A 23,280-nucleotide genomic window follows, 5' to 3' on the forward strand; every position below is an offset into this window, starting at 1 on the left:
TAACCGCAAATACGACGTCCACTATACTCTGTATTTTTCCATCTGTCCATCCGCCTGTGGTCGTCGTGTATGGTAACACTGCCTCCCGGGCTTTAAATAGGTAGTTACATAGTTACACTGTCTAAATTTTATGTAATTAGCTATCTAAAAGGATATCTGGATGTACATTTGCAACTGAAAAGTGTTTTAATAATTTACTGTAGGTATGCGAATTACACCGTTAATATTCGAAATAGGATAGGGTAAAAAACCGCATGGTACAGGGGTGGACCATGTATGATCAATGTGTACAACCCCAAGAAAAGTACATTATAACGTGTCCTGACACCTGAGTAGAGGTCTTTAGCTCCGTTTCTCACCAACAAGAAGTCGGGACTGATGCCCATCTCCGATGTCAGGACGCGTTATAATGTACTTTTTTTGGGGTTGTACACATTGATCGTACATGGTCCACCCCTGTACCATGCGGTTTTTTACCCTAGTATTATTATTATTGTTGAATGTAAGCTGAATGTATCCTGGCTGAAGGTAACTAGCTAACTATCTAAAGCCCGGGACGCAGTGTTACCACACGCAAACACCACAGGCAGGTGGACAGATGGAAAAAAACCAAGTATAGGGATTGGGGCGTCCAATGTATTTTGCTGTGTTTAGTATTGGCCCCTGGGGGTTAATTACAGTCGTCCGAATAAATATTGGGTATTTCTACAGAAGCAATCCGCGGTGGCCTAGACTATGGCAGTTGACGTTTTCCTATATTATTTTACTTAGTACTACTGAACAAGAATTTAAAGTAGGGTAAAAAACCGCATGGTACATGGGTGAACCATGTACGATCAATGTGTACAACCCCAAGAAAAGTACATTATAACGCGTCCTGACACTGGAGTAGAGGTCTTTAGCTCCGTTTCTCACCAACAAGAAGTCGCGTCTGATACCCATCTCCGATGTCAGGACGCATTATAGGGCTAATGAACTCTTTTTTGGGGTTGTACACATTGATCGTACATGGTCCACCCCTGTACCATGTGGTTTCTTACCCTAATACTAATTATTCGGACGACTGTAATTAACCCCCAGGGGCCAGTACTAAAATACGGCGAAATACTTTGGACACCCCAGTCCCTAGTGGATGTCATATCCGCGGTTACGTTCCTTGCAGTTCGCGTGGAACTATTCTTTAGAATTACCCTGGGTATTTCTACAGAAGCAATCCGCGGTGGCTTAGACTATGGCAATTGACTGATTCCTATGTTATTTTAGTTACTATACAAGATTTAAAAGTAATATCCATTCGGCCGGCTGTAACTAAGCAGTAATTGACCTTTGAAAGTTACATAATAGCCGCACCAAACTCAAAGGTATATTAAAGTTTAGTTCAAACCAAACGAAAAAAATGTTCCTTACAACCCTTGTAAAGCAACTAAAATAACATAGAAAATGTCAATTGCCATAGTCTAAGTCACCAAAGAACGGTCCTATAGGAAGGTACCAAGTATTCGTTACGGTGAAGGAAATGTAAACACAGCCGCCATGTTTAAATTCCCCAACCACCACGGAGCCATATGTTCACAAGGGGGGGGGGGTGGGGGGGGGGGGGGTAAGGTGGAAGGTACGAGTGTCTTAGCAGCACCCCACTGCATAGGCTTTCGGCGAAAGCCTAACACTCACTTTCCTAAAAAATAATAATTAAGAATAAAGTTTGGACCTTACCTTAAAGGGGTGGATTGTACAAAGCAGCAGCTGCCTTTAAGAATGCTTGGAGGCGGGTCTTGGGTTCCTCAAAATGCAGCTTGAAATAAGCAACAGCCAAGTACCCGACGAAGTTATACATTCTCCTCCCGTATCTTGGAGTCGACTGCCGGAGTTCCCTCCACCTCCTCTCGATAGTATTAGTATGGGCACCGGTTTCTGGGTCCACAAAGTTCATCGAGTGGTTGACTGTCAAGTGGACATAACCTTCATCTCGCAGGCAGTCATAAGCCCTCCAACAGTCAGAAAAAATAATAGTGGTACCCGGCACAATGTATTCTTTGATAACTGCAAGCAGAGTCCCACTCGTCCTGTCGGGTACGGGAACAACGAAAAACTCCCGGGTCTGCCTGCAGATATCACCGAATACCCATTGGCCTTCGATGAGGCGACCTACGTTGTATTTTCTTCTCCCAAACTTCGCCTCATCGATTTCAACAATTGTGCCGGGCCCACCTATTTGCTTCTTCTGTTGGAAGCACCAATTAACTATGACCTGAAATAAAAGTCAGTGTTAGGGGAGGTAATTAAGTAGGGTAAATTTATCATAATAACAAGGCAGGTTGTGTATGAGGGAGAGAGTGGGGGAGAAGGAGGGGGTATGAATGGAAAATGGTGAGGGGATAAGCAAAATACTTACTTCCCGGGAGAAGCTGGCCCAATCATTAATTGTTGAGTCCGACAGTCCAAGTTCTGTTCTCGCAACCTTGTAAGAAAAAAAATCACTCACATACAGGTATGCGAAGAACAGAACTGTCTCAACATCAAGGTGGGACCCAGAGAACCAAGTGCCCTTAAACAATGAAAAGTAGTAAGAACAGCGTTTTTTCGCTTTCTTACTATGCGGTCGATTAGACCGGTCACACCTAAAGGTAAACGTGGAGGGAAAAATACCAATTATAAACATGAAAATATGGAGTAGGTCATAAATGGTATACGTGGTAATATAATGCCATGAATCTAGGGCCGGGTCATATCACGGTTACATGTAGAATCCAACAAACTATTCGTAAGGTATTTACCTAAAGCACTTTTTTGCAGATCTAGGCGGCACTCATTCCCACAATGGGGGCAAAAGACCTGCTTCCTCAGGAGGCCATGGTCCTGGCATAAACAGACCAGCCGTTCATAATTACCTGAGTAATAGGCAGAAAAATCTTTGTAACTGAATGGGGGCAAAAGACCTGCTTTCTCAGGAGGCCGTGGTCCTGGCAAAAACCGATTAGTCGATCATAATTACCTGAGTAAAAGGCAGAAAAATCTTTGTAACTCATGTAACAATTGTTACATGAAGTTGGCAAAGAGTTCCTGGTGAGGGGCTGGGGCGAGCGTGAAGTAGATGCAGCAGTGGATGTCATGGCGGCAGATTCAACAGTGTTGGAGTTGTACAGTTAGGAGGTGGCAGGAGGCCAGACCGTAGAAAACAGGGTAGGAGAGGTGGGGTGGAGTAGTAAAAATGCTTTGATGCTATTGGTTGAGGCAGGGTGGGGCTGAGGTAAATGAACAAGCACTTAACAAGATAAGTTGGCAATGTTAAGGGTAATAAAAGTAAATGTGGGATGGGTTCAAAATATGAATTAATACAAATACATATATAACGGGCCCAGGAGGGGGTGGGATTTAAGTCCTGGGTGGTAAATGTGTAATAGGGCCTATAGTTGTTTTAATAAATACAAAAGACCAAATTAAACATAGGTTAGCATATAACAAAACTAATTAAACTTGTAGGGGATGTTGCCTGACCAGGGGTGGGGTTGGACCTGCTGTAACCCCCCTTAAAGAACCAAACCAACCTAACATAACCTAACCTAGCAGGGATGTAACCTTACCTAGATAAGCGACCTTAAACCTAGTAAGACCTAAGGGGGGCTTTGCCCCCCCGTACCCCACTTAAAGGCCTAACCTAACATAGTAAGGAATGTAACCCCCTAACCTAACCTAACCCAATAGTAGGGGAATATTGCCTGACCAGGGGGCTTCGCCCCCCCGTACCCCCCCTTTAAAGCCTAACCAACCCTAGTTAAGGAATGTAACCTAACCTAATAAACCTAACCCTAGTAGGGAATCTTTGCGACCAGGGGGCTTCGCCCCCCCGTACCCCCCCCTTAAAGGGCCTAACCTAACCTAGTAAGGAACCGTAACTAAAACCTAAACCTTAGAGGGAAATACTAGGCCTAGTACCCCCTCGTTACCCCCCCTTAAAGGCCTAACCTAACCTAGTAAGGAATGTAACCTAACTAGTAGGGGGAACATTGCCTGACCAGGGGGCTTCGCCCCCCCTACACCCCCCCTTAAAGGCCTAACCTAACCTAGTAAGGAATGTTACCTAACCTAAAACCCTAGTAGGAACATGCCTTGACCAGGGGGCTTCGCCCCCCCGGTAACCCCCCTTAAAGGCCTTAAACCTAACCTAGTAAGGAATGTAACCTAACCTAGTAGGGAACATTGCCTAACGAGGGGGGCTTCGCCCCCCCTTACCCCCCCTTAAAGGCCTAACCTAACCTATTAAGGAATGTTACCTAACACTACACCTACACATATCATTGCACCTTGCCTGACCAGGGAGGCTTCGCCCCCGTACCCCCTTAAAGGCCTTAACCTAACCTAGTAAGGAATGTAACCTAACTGAGTAGGGACATTGCCTAACCTGAGGGGGGCTTCGCCCCCCGTACCCCCACTTAAAGGGCCTAAACCTAACCTTAGTAAGGAATGTAACCTAACCTAACCTAGTAGGGAAATACTATGCCTTAACCGTTACCCCCCTCGTACCCGCCCTTCAAGGGCCTAAACCTAACCTAGTAAGGCAATCTGTTCAGCCTTTTTTTTTTTTTTTTAAGTTGAGTTTTTTTTTTTTTTTTTTTTTTTTTTTTTTTTTTTTTTTTTTTTTTTTTTTTTTTAGGGAACCATTGCCTGACCAGGGGGGCTTTCGGCCCCCCCCTACCCCCTCCTTAAAGGCCTAACCCCCCCTAAACCTAGGTAAGGCATGTTTAACCTAACCTAACTGTAGGGAACATTGCTGAAACCAAGGGGGCCTTCGCCCCCCCTTAACCCCCCTTCAAGGCCTAACCTAACCTAGGGTAATAATTGTAACCTCCCTAGTAAGGGAACCATTGGGGGCCTTAACGATGGGGGTTCCCCCCGCCCCCGCCGTACCCCCCCTTAAAGGCCTAACCTAACCTAGTAAGGAATGTAACCTGCCTAAACCTAACCTAACCTTAGTAGGGAATCCATTGCCTGACCAGGGGGGCTTCGCCCCCCCGTACCCCCCCTTAAGATGCCTAACCTAACCTAGTAAGGACCCCCATTAAAGGCCTCACCTAACCCTAGTAAGGGAAATACGTAAAGGCCTAACCTAACCTAGTAAGGGAAATGTAACCTAAGGAACCTAAACCTATACCTACCTAGTAGGGGAATATTGCCCCTTGACCAGGGGGCTTCGCCCCCCCCGTAACCCCCCCCCTTAAACAGGCCTCAACCTAACCTAGTAACGGAACGTACCTTCAACCTAACCTAGTAGGGAAGGAAATTGCTAGGCCTAACCCGGGGGCTTACTCCCCTCCCCGTACCCCCCCGCCCCCTTAAAGGCCTTAACCTAACCCTAGTAAGGAATGTATCCTAACCTAGTAGGGAACATTGCCTGACCAGGGGGGTTGGGGGGGCTTCGCCCCCCCGTACCCCCCCTTAAAGCCTAACCTAACCCCCCCTAGTAAGGAATGTAACATAACCTAACCTAGCAGGGGGGATGTAACCTTACCTAGTAGGGAACTTAACTAGTTAGGCAATGTGTTCCTGACCAGGGGGCTTTGCCCCCCCGGTCCACCCCCCTTAAAGGCCATAACAACCTAACCTAGTAGAATGTAACCTAACCTAACCTAACCTAGTAGGGAATATTGCCTGACCAGGGGGCTTCGCCCCCCGTTACCCCCCCTTAAAGGCCTAACCTAACCTACCCTAGTAAGGAAGGGAAGTGAATGGAACCTAACCTAACCTAAACCATAGTAGGGACAAAATATTGCCTGACCAGGGCGCTTCGCCCCCCCGTACCCCCCCTAAAGGCCTAACCTAACCTAGTAAGGAACGTAACCTAACCTAACCTAGTAGGAAATACTAGGCCTAACGTACCCCCAGTCGTAACCCCCCCTAAAGGCCTAACCTAACCTAGAAGGAATGTAACCTAACCTAGTAGGGAAACCATTGCCTGACCAGGGGGGCTTCGCCCCCCCGTTCCCCCCCCCACCCCCCCTCAAAGGCCTAACCTAACCTAGTAAGGAATGTTACCTAACCTAAACCTAGTAGGGAACATTGCCTGACCAGGGGCTTCGCCCCCCGTACCCCCCCTTAAAGGCCTAAACCTAACCTAGTAAGGAATGTAACCTAACCTAGTAGGGAACATTGCCTGACGAGGGGGGCTTCGCCCCCCCGTACCCCCCCCTTAAAGGCCTAACCTAACCTAGTAAGGAATGTAACCTAACCTAACCTAGTAGGGAACATTGCCTGACCAGGGGGCTTCGCCCCCCCCGTACCCCCCCCCCCTTAAAGGCCTAACCTAACCTAGTAAGGAACATAACCTAACCTAACCTAGTAGGGAAATACTAGGCCTAACGTAACCTAGTAAGGAATGTAACCTAACCAACCTAACCTAACATACCTATAGTATGGAATATTTTGCCTGACCAGGGGGGCTTCGCCCCCCCGTCCCCCCACCCCCCCTTAAAGGCCTAACCTAACTAGTAAGGAATGTAACCTAACCTAACCTAGTAGGGAACATTGCCTGACCAGGGGCTTCGCCCCCCCGGTACCCCCCCCCCCCCTTAAAGGCTAACCTAACCTAGTAAGGAACGAACCTAACCTAACCTAGTAGGGAAATACTAGGCCTAACGTAACCTAGTAAGGAATGTAACCTAACCTAGTAGGGAATATTGCCTGAAAAGCCCCGTACCCCCCCTTAAAGGCCTAACCCAACCTAGTAAGGAATGCAACCTAACCAACCCTAACCTAACCTAACCTAGTAGGGAATATTGCCTGACCATGGGGGCTTCGCCCCCTGTACCCCCCTTAAAGGCCTAACCTAACCTAGTAAGGAATGTAACCTAACCAAACCTAACCTAGTAGGTAACCCAAGTAGGGAAGGAACCTAACCAACCCCCCCCCCCCCCGGTAATCCACCCGGAAGAACTAAAACCAACCTAGCCTAACCAGGTAACCCCTTCAAGGAAGTAAAACTAGTAGGTAAACCAACATACAACAAACTAAACCTAAGGGTATGTTGCCTAACCAGGGGAGGGGATTCGGCCCCCAGTAGGTAAAATGACATATAAACCTAACTTTGATGGGTGTGGAAGTGTTGTAAAATGTTAAAAGTAACCATACATAACTGCATAATAGTAAGGAAACTGGAAGGGAGGTGTAAATTGTAATGTCTGTAAAACTGTATAATGGAATATATTTAAATGTAGGTTTTATAATAATAATGGCAAACTATATGTTTAAATGTTATATATTTAAATGTAGGTTTTATAATAATAATGGCAAACTTTAATCTAGGTATTGGTATCGGTGAGAAATGCATTGTAAATAGTGTAACATAAAGAGCCAGTTGTGAATACTGGAAAGGGGAGGGATTGACTTGTGTATAAATGATATAGGGAGTGTGTATGTAATATGCAACGCAATGTGCAATTTCACGTAACAGGTAGGTAGGTAGGTATCGAAACATCCTAAAACTGAGTTCTATATCAACACGTAGGCATTTTTAGGTGTCTGTCCTCAATTATAACATAATATTTCAAGTTATATATGGTGAAATGATTAGGTGGGGATATTTCAAAACAGTTATTATACAAATACTATGGAAAAAGGAAAAGGAATAAACACTAGAATTCACATAACATGTTTAATAAACAAATTAGGTAAATGCTTTTATGTAACTCAACGTATGGTTACCAGCCAGGGTTCCCAGATGACACCACTACCAACCAGCCAAAGTCTACCATGAAACCAGCCAAAATCCCGCCAAATGGAAATCCAAACCAACCCAAATAACCGGCAAATATATGTGCGTTATATTTATCTTTATAAATGCATATTTTTTATCATATATATGCTTGTATAGCGGCATCATAGTTTTAGTTAAATAATATAAACTAATATAAGAATACAGGAAAAAAAACGAGAATGAATTGAAATTTTGAAATGAGGCTCGTTCTCTGAGAATCCGGCGGCCTGTTTTGTGGTCGTCTGGTGTGTGTGTGATTTTTATTTTAATTCCATCTACATATTTTGCTTAAATGTTACCAAGTTTTTACTGAAAACCTATTCAAATTCCCAAGATTTTCCTGAAAACCTTCAAAAATTCCCAATCTGGGGAGAGATTCCTCAAACGTGGGATCAGTGTTTAGCTCAAATAGAAAGTGTTTGAAAACCAGCCAAAATACCACTAACCAGCCAAAGTGAATTTTTACCCACCAAATTAGGAAAAAAAGCCAAATTTGGTGAGAAACTGCCAAATCTGGGAACCCTGTTACCACCCAATCCTTCACTCAGTCCGGTAGCAATGTAGGGGTCATACTGTAACGTGTTTGGCTAAATACATGTATCCCTCCCGTAAACCCCCATTTCTTTCCTCACTAAGAAGTCTGAGTTTAGGCCAAAAGCTCCCTTACAGTTAGCGCATGCGTAGTAGGATTCAGTGTTCTGGTAGTAGTAGTAGTAGACAAATATGGATGTGGAACGGCTCCACTATCGCTAGTTTTGTTATCTCTTATTTCCGCCTGTATTTCGTGTTTTGTTCATGCAACTTACCTGTCAGATATATATATAGCTGATAATTTCCGACACCGACAGAATTTAAAACTTACGACACACGTAGTGGGAGTCAGGTGGTTAGTACCCATTCCCGCCGCTGGGAGGCGGGTATCAGGAACCATTCCCATTTTCTATTCATAATTTTTCTGTCGCCGGTGTTGTGAACATCTGTTTACAGCACCTCCGTCTGGATTTGGAAACTTTTTGCTACTTGAGTATCCCTTTTGGTTCTTTTTTGGATTAATTGATTGGATCGGTGGCTAGGCACACGTTATTAGTGGATTGATTTGATTTTGGTTTGGACTTCTCTTGGATAATATGTCAGGGTCTAGTACAGCTAGCGCTAGGTTCTGCTCTAGAACTGATTGTAGAGGTAGGCTACTGAAAGCTTCAGTAGACCCACATACGGTATGTAAGAGTTGCAGGGAGCATGAATGTGTGTATGAAAGCCGTTGCAAGGAGTGCGAAAGATTAACAGATTCTGAGTGGAAGGCGTATGATACCTATCTTAGGAAACTTGAAAAGGATAGGTTAAGGAGGTCTTCCTCCAGGAGTGTTTCAGGCGTGCAAGAAATTAATGTTTCTCCTGTTAACCCTCCTTCTGTTAATGCTCCTAACCCTGTAGTTTTGCCTCCGGGCCCTGAAGCAGTGTCTGTAGAGAGTAATACTTTATCCTTAATCTTGGAGTCGATTCGTAATCTAGAATCGAAAGTGTTGGCTCTTGAGAGCAAAAGTGATGTGCAAAAGTGCAGTGATACCCCTTGTGTAGTGGAGGGTGCGTCAGATCGGCCTCGTTTCGCCTCTAGGCCTGGACCTCTGCTTGACTCCCAGGACCTGGGGAGGGAGCATGTCGAAAGCCGAAGGAGGGCTACAAGGAACCCCCACCGATCTGGCGTGCCTTCGGCAGTTACTGATGAAAATCCCCAGACTGCCAGGGAGCGTGCGCGTGCACGTCTCCTCAAGGAGTGTTTTTCGTCTTCGGAGGCTTCATCCCCACGTAAAGGGTGGAGTTCTCAAGGTGCTTCCCGTCCGCTGAAAAGGACGGCGCGTGATATTGACGCTTCACGTCCTAGTTCTCCGCTTTTGCGATCTTCTCCTGACAGTGCGTTCGCTGCTTTTCTGCCGCAGAAAAGGCGCAGAGAGTCTTCGGACTTGGATTCGGTTAGTTCGTGCGAGCGATACAGTCGCTCTAGAGCTCGGGAGGAGGCCGTACCTAGGAGGAGGAGGGAGGCGTCCCCTCGCCGCTCTCCTGCTCACAGGATCAGTCCCTCCCCGGAGCAGGAAGATTCGCCAAACAAGAGGATGATTCAGTCGCTGAAGCAGCAACTTCAGGACGCTCTTGCTTCTAGAGAGTCTCTTCCGCGTCGTAGAAAGGATGAGAAGCTTCCTGTGAAGAAGTCAAGACCTGCTCTTTCTCCTCGCTCGCCTCTCTCTTCGTTCGAGTCTCCCTCTAGAGTTCGTTCTGCTCCCCAGCAGCTCTCTAGAGGAGGTGAGAAGTTCGTTTCTCGCTCTCAAGATGAGATATCCCCCGCTCGCAAGTCTTCGTATGTTCGCAAGCGAGTGGTGGACGCTGAGCGCGCTTCTGTGCAAGTGGAGCGCGCTTCCGGTGCCGCCAAACGCGCACCTGACTGACGCTCGGCGCGCACCAGTGGAAGTCAAGCGTGCACTAGTGGACGCTCGGTGTGCGCCAGTGGACGCCAAGCGTGTGTTAGTAGATGTCGAGCGCGCACCTGTCGGCGCCAAGCGTGTGGATTCGGACGCCAAGCGCGCGCTGGTAGACACCAGTTCCTCACCAATGCAAGTTCAGGTGGATGAAGGAACCCTTCCTGTTCGTCAGTTTTCTTCAGAGTTTCCTCCTACTTCTCCAGTTTCTGAGGAAGGAGTTAGCGAGGATTTAGTAGAAGCAGAGGAAGAACAGCAACCAGCTACTGTCTCATCGGACTATAAAGTTTTGATGCGTCTTCTACAGTCGGAGTTCGGAGAAACTTTTCAACCGGAAGCCCCTCGTACTCCTCCTTCTCAATTTTCTTCTTTTAAAGCAACGAAGGCATCGGGGTTCATTAAAATGAAGAAGTCGCTTTCCACGAAGCAAGCGTTCCGGAAAGTCCATGAGTGGATGGAGAAGAGGAAAGCGTCAGGAAAGTCCTCTTTAGCTTTACCGCCATCAAGACTCTGCGGTAAAGGAGGCATGTGGTATGAGACGGGAGAGGACATAGGGGTTAAACTACCAGCCTCTGCTCAAGGTGACTTCGGGAGCATCGTGGACGCCTCCAGAAGAGCCCTTCTGTCTTCATCAAAAGTCACTTGGACCCATAACGAGTTCGACTTTCATCTAAAAGGCCTCTTCAGGACTCTAGAGGTCTTCAACTTTCTCGACTGGTGTCTTGGAGTTTTAGATGCCAGGTCAAGGAGTTCTGATACTATTAGTCTGGGGGAGCTGTCCAGCGTACTTTCTTGTATGGACAAGGCCGTCAGGGATGGTTCTGAGGAGTTGGCTACGCACTTTAGCTCGGGGATTCTCAAAAAGAGAGCACTCTTTTGTAACTTCACGGCCAAATCCGTCTCTCCAGCGCAAAAGGCGGACTTGCTTTTCGCTCCATTCTCAGACCATCTCTTCCCCCAGACTATGGTTAAGGACATAGCATCAAGCCTTCAGGAGAAGGCAACGCAAGATCTTCTGGCTCAGTCTTCTAGAAGGCCAGCAACTGCTTCATCTTCTGGAGTTTCGTTTGCCAAGAAATCGAAGCCCTTTCGTACTGGACCTTCCTCGAAAGCAGCCTCCCGAGGAAGAGGCTCTTCCAGAGGAAAAACCCCTGCTCCGTCAAAGAGTAGGAAGTGATTTGGAAGTCCTTCAGACGCCGGTAGGAGCCAGGCTTCTTCGGTTCGCGAAAGCCTGGGAAGAGAGAGATGCCGACCCTTGGTCGCTGGATGTCGTGAGGAAAGGGTACAGGATCCCGTTCTTGAAGTCACCCCCGCTATCCTCAACACCAAAGGATTTGTCTCCCTCTTATCGAGGAGAGAAACAGAAAGTGCTTTTCGATCTGCTGGAACAAATGATCGAGAAGCAAGCGGTGGAACAGGTCTTCGACCTGGAATCTCCAGGATTTTACAACCGCCTGTTCCTGGTGCCGAAACACTCTGGGGGGGTGGCGACCCGTCCTCGATGTCAGCAGCCTAAATCTCTTCGTGATAAAGAAGAAATTCAAGATGGAGACGACTCAATCGGTGCTGTCAGCTTTGAGACCGGGGGATTGGATGGTCTCACTAGACCTCCAAGACGCGTATTTTCACGTCCCCATCCATCCCCAATCAAGGAAATACCTGCGATTTGTCCTGAAGGGGAAGGTATTCCAATTCAGGGCACTTTGCTTCGGTCTGACCACAGCGCCGATGGTTTTCACCATTCTAATGAAGAACGTGGCAAGGCTGCTTCATTTGGAGAATATACGGATCTCTCTCTACCTAGACGACTGGCTTATTCGAGCTTCATCGCGGGAACGGTGTCTGGAGGACCTGCACACGACCATGACGTTAGCAAAGTCCCTGGGGCTTCTGGTAAACTCGAAAAGTCGCATTTGACTCCGTCTCAATCTTTAGTCTATCTGGGGATTCAGATGGACTCAGTGGCTTTTCGGGCTTTTCCGTCCAGGGGCGACAACTTCAATGCTTGGAGAAAGTGGCGACCTTTCTGGGGAAGGAAACATGCTCGGTGAGGGAATGGATGAGTTTGCTGGGGACCATTTCCTCACTGGAGAAGTTTGTTTCTCTGGGAAGGCTACACCTCAGACCTCTTCAATTCTTCCTAGCCAACAGTTGGAAGAACAAACAAGATCTGGAGGCGATCTTGTGTTTAACGAGAGAGGTGAAGGATCACCTAAGTTGGTGGTCAGATCCTCGGAAGCTCGCAGAAGGGCTCTCCCTCAAACTTCGGAACCCCGACCTAGTGTTGTTTTCCGACGCGTCGTCCACGGGTTGGGGAGCAACACTAAGAGGGAAAGAAGTGTCGGGCACCTGGAGAGGGGAACAGGTGTCCTGGCACATCAATCTGAAAGAGCTGTCAGCCATTTATCTGGCTCTAAGGTTCTTCCAGGAAGAAGTATCCGGCAAAGTCGTTCAGATCAATTCGGACAACACCACAGCGCTGGCATACTTAAGAAATCAAGGGGGAACTCACTCGCCTTCTCTGTTTGCCATCGCAAAGGAACTCCTTTTATGGGCGAAAGCGCAAGAAGTCACGATCCTGACAAGGTTCGTGTCAGGAGTACAGAATGTTCGAGCGGACCTTCTCAGTCGACGAGGACAGCTGTTGCCGACAGAGTGGACCCTTCACCAAGAGGTTTGCCAGTCGCTGTGGGACCTGTGGGGCTGTCCACAGGTGGATGTCTTCGCAACGTCCAGGACGAGAAGACTTCAACTCTATTGCTCCCCAGTTCTGGACCCGGGAGCAGTCGCAGTAGACGCCCTACTTTGGAGTTGGTCGGGTCTAGACATATACGCTTTTCCCCCGCTCAAGATCCTCGGGGAAGTGATGAGGAAGTTCGCGGCATCGGAAGGAGCGAGGATGACACTCATCGCCCCCTTCTGGCCGGCAGCCGACTGGTTCACAGAGGTGATGTCCTTCCTGGTAGACTTTCCGAGGACTCTGCCCTTAAGGAAAGATCTACTCAGACAGCCCCACTTCGAGAGGTACCACAAAAACCTCCCCGCTCTGAGTCTGACTGCGTTCAGACTATCAAGAAGTTGGCCAGAGCGAGGGGTTTTTCAAGACCTGTGGCGAAGGCGATTGCCACCGCAAGGAGGCCCTCCTCAATCGCTATGTACCAATCGAAGTGGGCTGTCTTCAGATCCTGGTGCAGGAAGAAGGGCATTTCCTCCACCACAACCTCTGTGAGCCAGATAGCTGACTTCCTTCTTTATCTGAGAGAGGAAGTGAAGTTGGCTGTTCCAACTATTAAAGGCTACAGGAGCGTGCTTTCTGTAGTCTTTAGGCACAGAGGACTCGATTTGACTAATAATAAAGACATTCATGATCTCATTAGATCGTTCGAGACTAGGAAGTTAGTCCAGCCTAAAGTACCCTCGTGGAACTTGGATGTGGTGCTCAAATATTTGATGTCGAGTCACTTCGAACCGCTTCAGTCAGTTTCTTTCAGGAATCTGACGAAGAAAACGATCTTCCTAACCGCTCTGGCGACGGCGAAGAGGGTTAGCGAAATTCAGGCCATTAGCAAGCAAATTGGCTTTTCAGACAGTAGTGCGGTTTGTTCTTTAAGTCCCATGTTCTTAGCAAAGAACGAGAATCCTTCCAACCCGTGGCCGAGGACCTTTGAAATCAAAGGGTTGTCAGATATAGTGGGAAATGAACGTGAGAGATTCCTGTGTCCTGTCAGGGCTCTAAAGTTCTATCTGCAGAGAACTAAAGCTTGCAGAGGTTCCTCGGACAATTTGTGGTGTTCAGTGAGGAAACCTGATCTTCCTATGTCGAAAAACGCACTGGCGTTCTTCATCAGGAATACGATTCAAGAAGCGCATAATAAGTGTAGTGATAGTGATTTGAAGCTTCTGAAAGTAAAAGCTCACGAGGTGAGAGCTATTGCTACTTCGGTAGCCTTTCACAAAAATATGGCGCTCAAAGATATTTTGAATGCCACATTTTGGAGAAGCAATTCGGTGTTCGCTTCACACTACCTGCGGGAGGTGAAAGTGACATACGAAAATTGCTTCTCCCTTGGACCATACATTGCTGCAGACACTGTTTTGGGGGCAGGAGGTAACACTCATCCTATCCTTTAGGGATTAGGGGGGTTTTTAATTTGTGTTTATGGTTGTGGGGTGACCGCCTGGGGCGGGTCTCCCTTCCATTAGCTTAGTTAAGTGGGATACCTTTGGTAAACTAAGCCAGGTGGTGGTATTTTTGTCTCGTTGCCCTCATTAGTATGGTCCATGGTCTAGTCACGTCGTGGTCTCGCCCCTGTTGACAGATCATCTGGAGTGCACCAGCTTCATAGGTCTCTACCTTGCTGGCAACTCTAGTAGCACAAGCAGACTTACGTGGCAGTAATCACGAAGCCAGCTATGCTAACAGGTAAGGAACCAAGATATCAAATATCTGCATATATGTGTTTCCTAATTCCTCTATTCTGTCTCTCCCACCACCAAAGGTGGGATTCAGCTATATATATATCTGACAGGTAAGTTGCATGAACAAAATGATATTGTAATGATACAATTAAGTTTGTTCATACTTACCTGGCAGATATATATAATTAATTACCCACCCACCTCCCCTCAGGAGACAGTGGAAATAAAAATTATGAATAGAAAATGGGAATGGTTCCTGATACCCGCCTCCCAGCGGCGGGAATGGGTACTAACCACCTGACTCCCACTACGTGTGTCGTAAGTTTTAAATTCTGTCGGTGTCGGAAATTATCAGCTATATATATATCTGCCAGGTAAGTATGAACAAACTTAATTGTATCATTACAATATCATTTTTAAAAGTGATAAATGTGGGAAATACCACAATAACACGGCAAAATCTCCCCCCAAGTGGTTTCTCCCCACCCAAAACCCCGGTTCCCACTGGGGGTCCCCCTTACCGTAGGATAGAGTTGGGGTTTTGTCCCCACCCAAAACCCCGGTTCCCAATGGGAATCCCCTTTACCGTAGGATAGAGTTCAAAGGTAAATTAGAGTCGTCCAAATAAATATTACTTCAAATTCTTGTTCAGGAGGTAAAACTGCATAGAAAAACCGCAACTGCCATACTCTGGGCCGCCGCGGATAGGTACACTAGATCTACCTTACCCTGCAAGAAACGTAACCGCGGATACGACATCCACCAGGGATTGGGGCGTCCAATGTATTTCACCGTGTTTAGTACTGGCCCCCGGGGGTTAATTACAGTTGCCCGAATAATTATTACTTTAAATTCTTGTTCAGTAGGTAAAACTGCATAGAAAAACCACAACTGCCATAGTCTGGGCCGCCGCAGATAGGTACCCTAGATCTACCAAATATTACTTTAGTCTACTTTACTGCTGAATGAGGACTTAGAATTACCCCTATTGCATTCGCGTAGGTATCTTATAGCTACCTAGGTAGGTGTATCTATTACCTAGGTAGGAGTTTGTATCCTCTAGGTATGTTTTTACTTTAGACCACCTAGCCCTATCTTGTACCCTATTATTGAATTCTTGAACTGAAAATGTTATTTTCTTGAATTTAAAGTGCTTTGAACATTTTTTATGCCATTTTGATAGTTAGGCCTATTTAGTAGCCTTGTAGTTTTAGAAATATATCCTATTGGACCTTTGTTAGAAGTTCCTAGGTATAGGGGTTTCGAGTGAGAGAAAATATAAAAGAGTGAAATAGCTAGCTAGTACTAGGGTAAAATACTGAATGGCTGATCTCTACCGTAGTCCGACCACCATCCTGAAAAAGTACTTTATCATGTCCTGTAGTAACCCAAGATAGATAATAGTCAAGAGCCAGTGTCTGTTGAAGCAACACCTTGAGACCTCTACTTTCTTCTCGAAGTAAGTTTTTTCTCCAAAGTCACAAATTAAGGCCATAGTACTAGGTTAATTTCAGATTTTCGGGAAGGTGGTCACACTATCGAAGAGGCCAGCCGTTTGGTATTTTACTCTATAAGTATCTGTTTAATCTAGCTTAAGGTATTAAGTCCCTACCTGGCTGAGGGTGAGGGCATTGCTCCTCACTTAATGTAACGTAGGGCAGTGTAAATTAAATTAATGAGTAATATTGTGATCCAATCCAACCCACCCTAACATAGGTAAGGTGTTGGTTCTTTATCTGGTATGGGAGGACTTTGCAACACCTGGACCCAATCCTAACTTAACCGCTGTAAATTAGCCTAATAGGGTTGCAGCCTGACCTAACCACATTCAGCCTAGGATGCCTTACCTGGCCTTGGGACCTTTGTCCTTTTTGGACTCCAGCCCTTACTACCTAATATATACTAACATTAGTCACTCTGTCTTATAAAGTGCATGTTGTCACTTAAAACACTTTCTGTTAACCTTACTCTACCTAATCAGAACCTGGAGAAGTACCATGGGGATATTAAAATGGCACAGGATATTGGTATAGCAGCCGTATCCCGATCGTGGTAGATATTGGTACGGCAGTGAATTGTGCATGCATCAATTTCAGACTTCCTGCCGTACAAATAACATAGTGTGGTGGGGGTACGGCAGATTCTGTCAGTGGTGTCGTATTGCGCTCTTGGCTTGCTGTAGGTACAGCAGTTAGCTGTATCCGTTCACCAGTTTGCTAATCATACTGTATTATGTGACCAGAGTTTGGCTTTTAGGCGGGACAGTCCCTCTTTTTGAACATCTGTCCCCCATTTTTTAGTTAGCAAAATGTCCCCTCCCCCCCCATTTGTTTTGCTTATGTGAATTTTGTCCTGCTTTTTTGTGCTACAAAAACCAAACTATCCCAATTTTAATGGAATAGTGCTGAAATTTTGTTTAATTTTGCCATTATACTAGCTGGTAAATTCTATCGTCTTCTCCGACAGCTGCAATACCCAATAAAGTGAATTAAAAGAAAATTGTAAAGTGTATAAAGGCGGCCCTTTGCAACTGCCGATGTCGGGCAGAATAAAGGGGCGAGAAAGTCACCAAAGGTACGATGGCAGTGTATATATTTATTTAAATATAATCCTCTGTGAAGCTCCTCTTCGGAGTTCTTTTCAGGGCCGATTCGATCGTTCGTGACCTATGTATATACAATTTTTGAAAGTTTGAGTCTTCATAGATGTCCATGGGTTTTTTCAGCTCGTTAAAGCCTGAAAACATCTGTTTTTCAGTGAAAACCTATGTATTAATCTGCGGTTCATGCAGTACCGTCACCATTTTTCTTGCTGTCACTGATACGCCTGAGGCAGTAAACTGCCGTACCAATATCTACCACGATCAGGGTACGGCTGCCATACCAATATCCAGTTCGTATTAAAATACATCCTGTTCACATTGTGGGCCGCCATAATTGTAGGAGCTGAGGGAGCTTTGATTTTAGTATTTTGTGGGCCTCATTAGGCTAATTATAGGGGATAAAGTGTTCCATTCTTTAAACTAATAATTTCTTACAGAAATGGATATCAGAAATGTTCAGAACACTAGAAATCTTTAAATCATCAGGAATAATGTAAGGAACTTTGGTTACATGTCTGCACCAAAGATACCATGACTAAGAATTGAAGCTTGTTTTAGCAAGCAGTGTCATAATTCTAAAACCATACAGGGTACTTGATTGTTGAAACTTAAAACAAAAGCAATCACATGACAGTATTGTACACATACCCATTTCCAGACGACAGCGACAAATTCCAAATATTATGCTGGCCATCTTTGTTCCCAATGCACTGAGACAAACAAGAAAAAACTTAGAAAAGTCCGTGTGTAACTGCATTTCTTTAATATCTTGGTAATTGGCAACTTGCAGTGATTTTTGTATGAGGCACATTGAGGAAAATTAAGACGTAAGTAAATAAACCCCATCAACAAGAACTAGAGCCAGAGAAAAAAAAATACCATCCAAATAATGTAGCCTAAAACTTGGTGGTGTCCTAGTTGTTCTACACTGGGCAAACTGAACCACCAAAGGTAACTTGCTAGACTGCAAGTATGATCAGAATGTTTATTGCATTTTTTTTAAAAAGTTGTAATTAATACAAGGTAATGCTTGCACTGTTAAACTAAGAATCCCCTAAAAATTGGGTCCAACAAATTCATGAATCCAAAAATTTTGTGACAGTAGTACCACAAAGGATAGACTACTGTTTGGTTAAGTACGTAATGAAAATGTTGGACAACAACTTTCACCTTCCGACTGCCAGTGTTGTCTACCTTTAACCATTATTGTTAGGGCAACCCACTTTAAAAAAATTTTTTTTTTACCTTTTAATCCTTTTGGATGATCACAACATGGGCTCTTTCTTTTGGGTCTGTTGATGGGAAATACAAAACAAGTGAATAGCACCAACTCATTATTATATATGCTAGAAATTTTTAAATAAAAATGATAACTGTTGTTACTCCGTAATACGTATAAGAAACTGCTAAACCTTAAAATAATCATAGTAATAAAATGGTTAGGGAGAGGCCAGTGGGTGAAGCCTTCTGGTTAGGTAGGATGTATCATGCCTGTTAGGTTTTGTTAGGATAGTACTTTTAAGTAGTATCACCAAATTTCTTGCTAAACGTTTAGGTGATGAAGCTTCTCTATCAAGAAAGATGTTGTGCCGTAGGTTTGGTTATGGTGTGGCAAGGCTGGGTTAGGTAATGGTATGGTTAAGTTCTTGCCAAAAACATAATTCCCTAATTGAATAACCCTTTGCCACGTTGTTTTTGCATCTATGACTTTTTTTTTTTTTTTTTTTTTAATTTCCACTGGCACAAACTATGTCCCATATGATTAGAATCAAAGTAGGAACCAGGCTTTTTTGGTGAGGAATAGAAATGTAATTAATACTAGATGATAAGTTGAAATGCTAAAAAGTTAGTGGTGCTTGACTTGATGTGTTAATACCACCAGAGAAAAAAATAAATTGTGATCCCATGGTAAAAGGTTGATTACTTTTTAAAACAAGAACAGTGTTTGTGACATTTTTTATGTAAAAGCTATATAATGGAGGGTAAAGCATTTAAAAAGATAAATCTTGTTACTTTTATTTGTAAGGTAATATTGTACAAGTTGCAAGCCTAGTTAAAATAGTGTGAGAAATATGTTGTCTTGCATGTCCTAACAGATAGATAAATCAATATCAGTCAGCAGAGTATCAGATGGCTACCTGGGTAATGCCCTAAACTTCTCCGGATAATGTGAATGATTTATAACTTAAAAGCACTATAAAGATATAGTTACAGTACACTATTATATTGTACAATAAATTTATTTAGTTGCAAGTACTTCCAAGTATTCCAGCTTTTCATGGACTGATATTTGTACTTTAGTACAAAAACTTACAATTTTTGTAGAGTGGAGATATTAAATTTATTCTGAGTTTTATTATTGTCGTTTAGTTATATCTGTAGATTGTGGTGTGATGACCACGGATTTGGCACCGTCAAGGAGTTGCTAAGAAAATCCTTGTTTCCATGGTTTTGTTTTTCCAGCTATTATAATTACGTTCTATAATGATAGCAATTTCAATCTAGTGAACACCATTGTTCTAGGAAATAATACAGTTTAGAATGTGAGCAGATTGCATAATTTTTATGCAATTTGCTACATAACCATAACAATAGAGAACAAGCTAATATGCCAGAGTACAAAATCAATAGAGAAGACCTTTAAGTCACCAGTCTCAGTTATGGCACTGAGCCAGGAGGGAAGACTGCCAGTGCCTCTTGATTCTAAATATGCACTGTACTGTCATTCAGTGGATGTGTTCAATATTGTAGTGTCATAATGGATTTTGTGTGCTACATGAACATAGTTATTTGTGCATACATGTAAAACATATGTATGTTGCTTTCTGGTGTGAAGAATGCAATAAGCGTCTCAAGTCGGGCATTATGTGAGGTTGGAGGCAAATTCTCCTGGCACAGATTTGAGGTGGGTATCCTCCTCAAGGGCAAGGAAAGACATTTGCCTGGTGTGGGTGACTTTACTTATCTTAGTAGAGGGCAGTGGAAGGTGCGGCAAAGAGCTCGTGCACCAGTTGTCTGTTTTACTGGTCCTCATTTAAGAAGGGGCTTTAGTCATACAAGTGTATCACTCGAACATCAGAAAGGAAGCAAGGTTAGTAATCAGCTGTAATCAGAAAAGTATTGTTTGTGTCTATGGATGTTTTTTTCTTGTACATATTTCATTGCGTGAATTATTTTTGTCTCGGACTCGTAAACACCCTGTAAATTTGAAAATTACTGGGTAAGTGTTGGAGTTTGATTCTCTGGATGATAATTTACATGCCAGTAACTATTTTCCTTTGTTAAAAATGTCTAGATTCATCCTTGTTCATTATTAGGTTTAATACGTACTAGTATATACGTAGTACATATCTAATACCATCACAGTTCAAGGTTTAGGTACTTAATATGAGCATTATACTATACAGTACCAGATGCCACAGATTCCTTGCTTTACAATCTTTGATTGTTTTTAACTGGTTTCCGGCTGGCCAAAGATTATTATCTTATTGTCAAGACCGAAGGTTTGTTAGCTGTGAAAATTACAGTGATTAAAAATTTGTCATTTTTAATGAGCCTCCTCCAGCAGTTTCAGTCTTGAATGGCTAATTTCATAATTGGTATTTGCAAATACTTTATAGACAGATGCTGTCCCTGACTCCAACCTTACCTGTTTTTCTGGACTTGGGATTGGCACAAAGTTGGTTGACTTGCCTACCTAAGTTGCTTGGTTATTGTAAGCAGACTAACTTTTGGTATTTACTTGATGTCAGAGGTTGCCTTTTATATACACAGGCATGAACTTACTGGCTCTTTGTACTCTGGCATTAATATATGAATGTCTTCTCTTCTGAGGACTTAACACAGTGATTTATATTTTATCAAAGGTTGTGTTTTGTCCATCGAACACTTTGCCAGAGGTTTTTTTTTTTTTCCATCAAAGGATGTTGCTTATTGTTGAAATTGTACTGCTTGAGCTGCTTACTGCCTAAGTCATTGCTTGAATGCCAGCCCATGGAGAGTGGTAGGCCCATGTGACAACACTATAAAAGGGTCCAAGGCAGCTTAGTTGGAGGTCTTAACTATAGAGTTAGATTTCTTAGTACAGGCAGTCCCTGGGTTACGAAGGGGGTTCCGTTCTTGAGACGAGTCGTAAGCCAAAAATCATCACAAGCCGGAACATCGTAAAAAATCGTAAGAAAACCTTACTTTCAATGCTTTGGGTGCATTGTTAACTATGTAAACTGCATTCTTATTGCATTTTCCATCCAAAAAACCTTCAAATATTGATTATTTTGCATTTTTGGTGTCATATTTCATCTGCCAGATGAGCGTTGTAGGCGTCGTAACCCTGGAACATGCGTCATAACCCTGGAAATAATGTCTGATGAATATAATTGAGAAGCGCCTTAACCTCGGAACATCGTAACCCAAACCTGTCGTAACCCGGGGACTGCCTGTACTGTGGTCCCAAGTACTTGATGAAAAATCATTCATGGCTAAATACTACCATGAGTCCAAAATATGAGAAGTTTTGAGAGGGAAAGCTGGAAGGATTCTTAAGAGAGAGTTCAAGAGGACATAAAACCATTAGAAAGTGAAGTGGGTGGAATCTGAAAGTGAAAAAGAAAATTTGATAAAAATTAGGCTGGTCAGTATATGGAGCTGGAGGTGTGGTCAGTGTGAAAATAAGTGCTATAGTATTACATGGAGGGGCAACAAAGTTTACCTGCACACTTGTTCCACCTTTGTAGGGGTGGGGAATTAACATGTGTTGGCCTTTCTTGTTGAACTTTATTGCGGTTTTTTAAACTATAATGTTAGTTCTGATTTGGAATTGAATTGAAGGTGGTAGATTTAGAATTGTTCTGGTACGTATTGGCGTCACTAAACTGGCATTGTATTTGTCATCTGGTAGGATGTAGAGGAACTTGTTCATCTCACAAATGTGTGTACTGATTGATTTATAATTGTTGTTATGCAATAGGTCAACAAGTAGAGGCCAAAAGAGCAAATGGTACATGAGCATTGGTGGTTTGATTTAAATCGAAGAACAAAGGTGTCTGGTGTTGATGTGTTTGCGCGTAGATTGAAATGAAGACACTTTGTTGTAGGTGTGTAAAATTTTAGTGTTCATGATTAGACTGGATGCTACCTAGTTTTATTGCCTTCAGACAAGATGAGCAAGAAGGTTTTGTATGGAGACCAAGCTGGTGAGCAGTAGAGTACATATATTAATTCTGATCAGTATCATCTGTTTCCTTTATTCATGTTGTCTACTAACAGTTTGCTAGGATTTTGTCAGTTTGGATAAACAATGTTAGGTCATCACAAATGATGATGACTCAGGTCTTTCATTCTGTGCTTTATTGTAACAATGTTTTCATGGTGTCCTATCGGTATACAGGTGTCCCTTCTAGTTAGTTTGTTAGTGGAGTTTTCCTCATCCTCGCTGCCATCTCTAAGCGAAAGGATCTTCTCCAGATGTTTCTCCACTTAATCCCTCTCAAAATAGTCTCTCACTTTATTGTGTCATCTAATTCCTTGCATCCCTCTTGACCTTCTACCCCATTCAGATTTCACTTAAGCCCCCAGACTCCTTCCTCCAGACTCATCTTTACTACATACATTCTCATACATCTTAATTTCAACTCTTGTATATGAGTAAAGTCTACCACCCTGGGACTTCTGATTTCTTGGTTTTTCAGCCTCTCATGCAGTTAGATACCAAAAACCACCTCGGCATCCTCTTTTCCGTTTGCTCCACCCCAGTTTCTCATTCCTTTTGAATGCCCTTGTTTCTGAACCATTCACCATCACTTGTCTAATTATGTTAAAGTAGATCTTTATTTTCATTCTAAGCATTGACAAATGCTGCTGCTGATTTAAAAACACACACACAGGTTATACAGTTCTTGTAGCACAGTCCTTTCATTTACACATGTAGACAAACATACAGACAAATGTTTATTAGCTGTACATACAGCATTAATATTATATATTTCATAAAGGGAGTTGGGTAATTAGTCTTCTCATCTGCATCAATATCTTCTGTAGTATTT

At 43.8% G+C, this 23,280-nt stretch overlaps 1 protein-coding gene across 9 annotated transcripts in view; it reads left to right on the top strand.

The window, feature by feature from the left end:
* Positions 1–23,280, top strand: part of LOC135195639 (pyruvate kinase-like) — a 146,308-nt gene that overhangs the window by 2,438 nt on the left and 120,590 nt on the right. For 2 of the 9 annotated variants that reach the window (XM_064222001.1, XM_064222000.1), the window contains exon 1: positions 19,980–20,144. The exons of 3 other annotated variants lie outside the window; for them this stretch is intronic. In XM_064222001.1, the coding sequence (XP_064078071.1) occupies positions 20,055–20,144 (90 nt within the window). In that variant the 5' untranslated portion in view covers positions 19,980–20,054. Of the gene's footprint in view, positions 1–19,975; positions 20,145–20,171; positions 20,331–23,280 lie in introns of those variants that run through there. 4 more of the 9 variants (XM_064222005.1, XM_064222003.1, XM_064221998.1 and 1 more) reach the window with 3 other exon arrangements.

Source organism: Macrobrachium nipponense, chromosome 16 (genome assembly GCF_015104395.2).
Source record: "Macrobrachium nipponense isolate FS-2020 chromosome 16, ASM1510439v2, whole genome shotgun sequence".
Classification (NCBI taxonomy): Eukaryota; Metazoa; Arthropoda; class Malacostraca; order Decapoda; family Palaemonidae; genus Macrobrachium; species Macrobrachium nipponense.